The following is an 8,339-nucleotide window of genomic DNA, read 5'->3' as shown; positions in this document are numbered from 1 at the left end:
GTCTCGTGGTCATTTTGATTTAAATTATTTCTGCTGTGATGGCTCTTCAGTTGTAAACTTCAGTTTGATGCTTGGGTTTTTAAACTTTCTCTTCACTGTTACCAGGGACTTACTGCTTTGGAAGCAGCATTGCCAGCTCAGTGAGGAAGCTGACGTTCTAGAGGCACCGGGGGTTCGACAGGCAGAGCGTGGGTGCGCCCCTCTCTTCTGATTCAATCCCTAAACGCCCATCGTGGCTGGGGCTGGGGCTGGGAATGCAGTCCAGTCTCTCAGGTGGGTCTGGGCGGCCAGCTGTCTGTTGAGCCATTGCCTGCCAACTCCCAGGGTTTGCCTTGGCAGGAGTAGGGAGCTGGGAGCCAGGTTCTGCTGTAGGACTGACTTGGGCATCTTGACTACTGGGCTGAGCGCCTGCGCCCCCAGGGAGTCTTTTTATACAGTGGTGATCAGTCCTCCATTTGTTTTCAGTTCTTCTGTTGGGACACGTTAAACAGATGACAGAAACAGAGTCCAGCTTGCCCGTCTCCGCGTTTGGCACCTCCCAGCCCTGTCCGTCTTTGACCCACTCCCTGTTCTCTTGTGCAGCGGACAGGCCACAGCACTTCCCCAGCGGGGCTGGGGCCGGTCGGTGTCTCGGGGGTCAGGACTCACCCCTGCAGGTGCCAGCTGTCCACAGGCCAGGCTTTCTGCCCTCCCTGTAAGTTATCGTCTGGTAAGCCTCCCAGAAAGTTTGAGTTCCTCCCCACCGTCTGTTTTTGGGCAAAGCGACACGTGTTTTAGGGTGACCAGTGAACTGGGTGGCAGTGCCTTTGCTCTGTGCTGGCTGGCTGCTCAGCTGATTACGGGAGTGCACAGGGAGTCCAGGTGGCCAGGGCCCGACACTGGAAAAGCCTCAGATATTCCTGTCACTTCAGGCTTCCCTGTCTTCTGACTGGTAGTGTGACCAAACTCCACGCTCTCCAGGGTCAGCACAGCCGTCACACCGGTAGCCTTTCAGGCCTGAGAAGGACCCAGGTTGGGTTCAGAGTGCTGACTCTGGTAGAAATGGAGCTCCTGGACTCAGGATGGGCGCCTCTGTCTTCCTCAACCAAGAACTGAGGGTAAACGCCCATGAACAACCTTTGCAGCTGCTTGTCTCTTTGTAACATAGTCACTCATCCCTGCCAACCGGGTTGGCCGTTTATCCAACCAGTTCTGTCTTGTTTGCCTGCTGAAATGACCACGTGGGATCTGTTCAGTCTATGGAAACATCTCAAATACGACAGCAAAGCCTCATTCATTTATTTAACAAAATACTTTATTAGAATCAGTATTACCTTAAAATAATATCCTTCACATAAAGCTAAAGTGCAAATGCTCTCACTCCGTGGTACAAAGCAAACACTTCATCAGACTTCTGTGGTCTGCTTATAAAACCAAGACAAAAGGATATAGCAAAGGTTTAGGAAAAACCCGTGGTAGGATAAAAATAGCAAATTTGTTATAAAGGCTTGGGTATCACCTGCAGACGTTTTCTGCATCTTTCCACTTCCCCTTCCAGAAGAGCACTGTGGAGCTCGCAAACCTCAGAACAGCAGCCTCTCTGCTCTCGGAGCTGCCTCCTGGCTGCCGTCAGAGGCGGCACTCCATACAGTGCCCAGCACATACACTGACGCACACTGACAGCCCTCGGCGTCGCCGCTGTGCCGCTGGGACCTGAGCCCATGACCCTGACTGGCAGCAGTCCTGTGTGGGAAGCAGGCATTCTACTTCCTGAGGACTCGGGAACTTGGCTATACTGCGTTGTATCATTTTACAAATGGCTAGAAAAATACCGCCCCTCTGAGGCCATGTCTGGCCTCCCAGAGGAAAGCACACTGGGCTGTGGGCCCAGGTCAGGGTAGTGCTATGTGGTAGAGGGGATGCGTGCTCCCTGCAAAGTGCGTGCGTGGGTCAGCGAGGCTGGTGCTGAGGTTCCTGCCCGGTGTGCCCTCTGTTCTCTCGCATGTGTTCCGGGACATGTGCACAGCCCTGGGGCCGTGAACCCAGAGAACCTTCACAGAGAAACACCACAAATGAAGTGCAGGAGACAATGTGGCAACAAAGTGGACCAGGCTGTCCCTGCCCCCCCACCCCCCCAAAAAAAAATCTCAAGGGAAAAGGACAGCCTCTGGTGCTCCACTTGGCGAACTCAATAGTGCTCTGGGCCTGCCTGGGGACAAGCAAGAAAAGTCAGCATTCCTTTCTCTGGCGAAAGTTGCCTCTGCCAGTAAGTCAATCCCCATGCTAACCTCTCGGTGGGAGAGCTCCGAGAAAGCTCTCGCACCTTCCTCACCTGGGACCAGGTGCTCCGCCAGGAGTGCTCCCTTCAGAAAGGCCTGGAAGAGTCATCTCCTGGTTCCTCTCCTCCGCCTTAGTGCAAATTCTGCTCCAGAACCCGGGTTCTGGTCACACAGGAGCATGGCTGCCCCTGAAGCATGCTGGGAAAACCAGCAGACCAGTGGCCACCACCACCAGACGTGGCAGGCGCCACACAGCAGTTAACAGAAAATAAATAACTTTGCTGAATTATAAATTATCTTGAAGACAAGGCTTAATAATTTAGGTTTCCATTTTAACTAAAAAACTTGTGGAGGTAAAGCATGTCTAGGGTCTCCTGTTGCTTTGGGAGGTGTGGAGGTTTCTAGAAATGCTAGCGCCCTTGGCCCTGAGGGTCAGGGCTTCACAGGAAGTGTCTCCTTGCTGGGCGTGGCTTCAGGCAGTGCCACTGGGTACTCGGTCGTGGCGAACAGCAGTGTGTCCAGCATGGTCTCGGTGCACTGGGCGATGAAGCGGATGAAGGGCCTCACGTCGCCCTCGTTGGCGACCTCCAGCACGTGGTAGTACTCCGACCTCTGCTCCTTGCGGATGGTGACGGGCGGGTAGCCGGCCTGCATCAGGATGAGGTTCATGAGCAGGCGTGAGGTCCTCCCGTTGCCGTCGATGAAGGGGTGGATGTGAACCAGCTTGTAGTGGGCCAGCGCTGCGAACTCCACCGGGTGCAGCTGCGTGGCGTCCTCGGAGTTGAGCCACTGGATGAACTCCTCCATCTGCTTCTCCACCTCCTGGGGGTGGGGAGGGATGTGGTGGCCCACCAGCACCTGCGTCGTCCGAAACCTGCCGGCTTCCACGGGGTCCACGTAGCCCAGCACCCGCCGGTGGATCTCCTGCACGTCGCTGATGGTGACGGAGCCTATGCGCGACACCAGTGTCGTGTTGATGTACTTCATGGCCGCGTGCACGCCGATGACCTCGTTCTGCTCCTCCAGGCTCTTGCCCGGCACGGCGTAGCGCGTCTCCAGGATGTGCCGGATCTCGGCGAGGCTGAGGGTGTTGCCCTCGATGGCCACCGTGTGGTAGATGTGGTGGTAGTACGTCTCCTCCATGACCCTGCGCAGGGCCGAGCTCCCCTTGGGGATGGCCAGGACCTTCTTCACCTTGCTGTCGATGGTGCTGAAGTAGCGCTGGTCGATCTCGTCCACCAGCGGCAGCGTGCGGCCCCTGCGGACCAGCGCCTTCTCGTGGTGGGGCGCGATGGTGAGCGCGCGCGTGTACAGGTAGTCCGCCCGGATGATGTCCTTGTCTTCCTCGGAGAAGACGCCGAACTCGGTGAGCGCGTCCACGGAGTCCGGGTCCATCTTGAGCGCGTGCAGGAACAGCCTGCGGGCTTTGTCCCGCTTGCCCTGGCGCTTCATCTCCAGCGCTTGGGTCAAGGCCGCTCTGGCTTCCAGCTTACCTGCTAGCACAGAGCCGGAGAGGCGGCGTCAGGGGCGCAGGGCGTGGCCGAGGCCTGCACAGGAGGCTCGCCTGAGCTGGTGTCCCAGGGACCCGGGCTGAGCAGCCCAAGTCCCTGACCTGCTGTAGGTGGTCCTCCATGCGTGTCCCAGCCCCACTCTGTCCCCACAGCCCCACGTGCTGAGATGCTGGCCCTGTCCACACTTCCCAGAGCCACCACCTTCACTCTGGGGCACCACTGGCGCCCTTGTTCCCTGCCCAGGTGTGGAAAGGGCTGGGCACTTCCTCTCCCGTGCCTTCCCCTCTGGCCCAGCTCCCACGGGTGGCCCGTCCTGCTCTGTGACGCCAGTCCCCGCGGGCATCGGCAGCTCCACTCTTGCCAGGTCACCATCCCTGCACTGACCTGTTTGACCCAGTGGTTTCGCTTTGCCTGCCGGGGGACATGTGCCGTTCGCTATCTGGACACATGTCTGGTCCCTGCCCCCTAGGGCATGGCAGCCCCCACAGCCGATGACTCCGGGGAAGGTGGAGGGTCCCAGCCCTGCCTAGGCACCCAGCTTCCTTGAGCATCACCAGGCTCTAACTCCCCTGATGCCCTCTTCCTTACAATTGGGTTTTAGCTCAGGCATCAAAGCCATGGGGAGAGACGGCCCAGCTGTCTTACCTGGGGAGGGCTTGGTCTTGACCACCAGCAGCCCAGCGTCCCTGGAGGTGACACTGAGCTCGGTGGACCGGCTGGTGCGCTTGGTGACGGCCTGCTGCGCCCTGTCCAGTCTGCTCCTGAGCAGGTAGAAGCCTTTGAGCACAGCCAGGCACTGCTCTTCCATGGCGCCCAGCGGCAGCAGCAGGGCCAGCAGGGACCCCAGCACCGTGCTGAGCAGCACCAGCCACAGGAAGCGGCTCCAGACCGAGACCCATCTCGGCTCTGTCGCCGCCATCACCGAAGCCACGGGCACGAGCGTCATCTGGACCCTGGGAAGGGCCCCTCGCACATGTCCACAGCGGAGACGGCAGGATCTGCAAGGACCCAAGGGTCACGGAGGACGAGGCGGGGAAATGGGACACGTTCAGCCTGGCGCCACTCCAGTGGGCAGGGGGTGGGCTGCGCTGGTGCTGCCCTGCGTGCATTGAACACCTGTCAGGCGGCACGCCCTGTGCTAAGCACCTCACCCCTCACCTAGCTCCCCAGGCTTCATCAGCAACTGTTCCTGTCCCCACTCCACCCAGCACACCCACAGGAGGGGACAGCCTTAGGAGGGTCCCCCTCATCACCAACTCCATGGCCTCTGGACACCCACGGCATGGGAGGACATGCACCCCGCCCCCCACCCCCCAAAGACACCCCAGCCATCCTGAGGCCCATTCTTCAGTCAGCACAATTGAGGTGCTGGCCTCATTTCCTGCCACCTGGGTGCTGCCTCTTCCTGTCCTCGCCCTGATACCTAGGCACAAGGCCGCCGGCCCTGTCTGCCTTCCCTGGCCCGTCCAGCAGGGCTGCGAGCGGCCAGCCAGCTGAGTGTGTGTGTCTGGGGCTGGCGGTGGGGGTGCAGGGCCTAGGGATGCAAGCATCTAACAATAGCATCTATTGGGCAACTGTGGTGTGCCTGGCCCTGAGCTAGGGGCTCACTGTGTCCTCGTGCCGCCCTGCGGAGCGACTGCAGACCCAGGGAGCCCAGGGCTCCAGAGGCCCTCAGGGGGAAACAGAGGCACGGGGCAGAGAGTCCGGAGACCCCATGTCTCAACCCCAGTCTTCACCTCCACCTCGCCACTGGGCAGCGCCCGGGCACCTGCTCCGGCCCCGAAACGCCTGCCCGACCACGGGGCTCCGCCTCTCGGGGGGACCCCGCCGCGGCCCCCCTCGCCGCGGTGGCCGTTCTGGGCGGGCTCCCCGCGGCCCAGGCAAGGAAGGAATTCGCTGCCAAGTCTCCCACCGCTACCGGGCTACCAAGCGGGAAACCGAGGCCCGGAAAGTGAGGTCCAGCTGCCGGGCCGCCCCTCTGCGAACCCCTCCCAGGGCTCGCGGCTCTGCCGTACCCTCCCTGGCTCGCTCCTCCCCGGGCCCCTCAGGTTCTCCCCGTCCTCACCGCTCGCGGCTGCAAGGCCTCCCCGCCACCGCCTGACCAGCGCTCATTAGAGTGCTGGGCCGTCAGCTCCCGGGACCTCCTTCACCGCCGGTCTTCTGGCCCCGCCCCCGGAGACTCTCCATTGGACAGCTCCCCACCCTAGTCGCGGACGATTGGCTTTCCCCACTTGTCCGTCCCTCTTATTTCCGGGTTTCCGCGTCTGCTTCGGCTTCCCCGGGAAAGACGCGCCGTGGGCCACCCCCATTGGCTGGCTGTGGTGTTGGTCTCGTGCCGGCGGCAGCCAATGAGCAACATAAAGGGCGGGGCCTAGGCCGCCGGCGGGAGAAACGCGTGAGGGGGACCCGGCGCCGAGGGCGATGTGGGGCGGGCGGGCGGGCGGCGACGGCCAGAGACCGCGAAGCTCCAGCGCGGACCCTGCCTCCGCCCCACGGCCTGTCAGACGGGGGACGGGCAGCCCCGCCTCGCTTTGCTCCCCAAGTCTGGGGTTCGGACTTCAATCGCCGGCCTCCCCCACACGCACTGCCCCTGGGGACAGCGCCAGGCAGTGAGGACGGCCCAGGGCCGCTGTGGGGTACCCAGGTGCCTGGTAACCCTGGAAGGCAGCAGGTGCGGGCGCGGGTCCCTGGCACCCACGCGGGGCACCTGGGTGGGGTTGCTGGCTCCCGGCCTGGGCCTGGCCCTCCCGTGGCCGTATGAGCATTTTGGGGGTGAACCAGCAGATGGGAGCCCTCTGTCGCTCTCTCTCCCTCAAATAGGTAAGCAGAATCCAATAATGGATGATGCGAGCCCGCCGTGCTGTCACCTTTGGTCGTGTGCGAGCTGGGGACGATGTGACGATGGCAGGCCCTGGGCACGGGGTGTGGAGGCAGGGTGAAGTGTGGCCCAGAGCAATGCTCCGGAAGCCGCTGCAGGTGTTTCTAGAAAAGGCGCCAACTCATGGCTGCTTTGTCGTCCACAGCGGAGAGCTGCAGCGCCTGGGGCTGCGTCCGCCCGGAGGGAGAGACCTCGCTGCACCTTGCACAGGTCTCCTTGTGACTCCTGCGGAGGGAGGCTGCCGGCAGCGCGAGGCCCAGGGCAGAGGTGAGACTGAGCACCAGAGACCCGCTGTCGCGCAGGACGCCAGGGCACGCTGCCCAGTGAGGGACCCGACAGCCTGGCCGATGCCCGCGGGTCTCCCAGCTTGTATCCCGCGGCTCGCTCCTCTCTCCCTCCACATCCAGCCTCGGTGTGGAGAGGTGCTGAGCTTGAGTTGAATACGAAACACGTGAAGCAGGACAAAGCCAGAGGATTATGTTTTTTTTTTTTTTTTTAAGATTTATTTTATTTATTTGAAAGGCAGACTTAAAGAGGAAGGGAGATCGGCCATCCGCTGGGCCAGGCTGAAGCCGGGAGCCAGGACCTCCATCCAGGTCTCCCATGTGGGTGCAGGGGTGCAAGGACTTGGGCCATCCTCTGCTGTTCTCCCAGGTTCTTGGCAGAGAGCTGGATGGGAAGTGGAGCAGCCGGGACTCGAACTGGCGCCCATGTGGGATGCTGGCGCCGCAGGTGGAGGCTTAGCCCACTGTGCCACAGCGCCAACCCCAGCCATAGGTTTTCAAAGGAAGAAGATCGAGATGGTGGTTCTTTCAGTGGCTTCTTGTTTTTAATCTTTTGAACAAAGGGTCTTGGGCATTGTTCTCTTGAAGACATATGTTCGTGTAAATGGTACAAGGGGGCCGGCACTGTGCCACAGCGGGTTAAGCCGCCACTTGCAACGCCAGCATCCCGTGTCTGAGTGCTGGTTTGAGTCCCTGCTGCTCTGCTTCTGATCCAGCTCCCTGCTAACGCACCTGGGATAGGAGAAGATGGTTCAACTGCCTGGGCCCCTGTCACCCACCTGGGAGACCCGGATGGAGTTCCAGGCTCCTTGCTTTGGTCTGTTCCTGTCCAGGTGTTGTGACCATGTGGGTGGAAGACCTCTCTCTGTCTCCCTCCCGCTGTCTCTCCCTCTCTCTGTCATTCTGCTTCCAACTAACCAACTACATCTTTCTAAACAATCGAATTAGAAGTTTATTTTGGTGCGAAGATTTCTTGAAATCCATGCATAGTTTTTCACACTTCCTGTGAACTTTTTGAAGACCCGCATACATATGATTTTCATATTTTTTTGCCACAAAATAAACTTACCTTTTAATTCCATTTCCCGTGAACTCTTTGAGGTGCCCTCATATCATTGTGAATCTTACCCCAGGGGAGAGGCTGGTGTGCAACCAGCTAGGACACAGGGGTTTAGTAGAGAACAGTGGGGCTGTGGGGTCAGACAGATGTGTTCAGGGGCAAAGCCCTCCACCTACGGCCTCTACCTTTAGGGCAAGTCTCCTGGCCTGGAGGTCGGGGCCTGCAAACCTCTGTCCTTCCAGGCTGATCATGTCACCACCTGCTTTTCTTGATGTATGTATGATGGGTGGGGGTGGGGGAGGAACTCTCATTGCTAGTTCATGCCCCCAAACTCCTACAACAGCCAGG

At 60.1% G+C, this 8,339-nt stretch overlaps 1 protein-coding gene across 2 annotated transcripts; it reads right to left on the bottom strand.

Moving 5' to 3' along the window:
* Positions 1 to 1,285: 1,285 nt before the first annotated feature.
* On the bottom strand, positions 1,286 to 5,926 carry FICD (FIC domain protein adenylyltransferase). Of its 2 annotated transcripts, none has more exons than XM_062182308.1 (3): positions 5,835 to 5,926; positions 4,415 to 4,767; positions 1,286 to 3,754 (listed from the first exon to the last, which is right to left on the bottom strand). In XM_062182308.1, the coding sequence occupies exons 1-3, from the start codon at positions 5,879 to 5,881 to the stop codon at positions 2,691 to 2,693; spliced, it is 1,464 nt and encodes a 487-aa protein (XP_062038292.1). In that variant the 5' UTR covers positions 5,882 to 5,926; the 3' UTR covers positions 1,286 to 2,690. The 2 variants fall into 2 exon arrangements, with proteins under 2 accessions (XP_062038292.1, XP_062038293.1); XM_062182309.1 differs by having other exon boundaries at positions 1,286 to 3,751.
* Positions 5,927 to 8,339: the final 2,413 nt, after the last annotated feature.

This window comes from Lepus europaeus, chromosome 23 (assembly GCF_033115175.1).
Source record: "Lepus europaeus isolate LE1 chromosome 23, mLepTim1.pri, whole genome shotgun sequence".
Classification (NCBI taxonomy): domain Eukaryota; kingdom Metazoa; phylum Chordata; class Mammalia; order Lagomorpha; family Leporidae; genus Lepus; species Lepus europaeus.
Note: the sequence above shows the minus strand (reverse complement) of the source record. Positions and strands in the feature narration are given on the sequence as shown.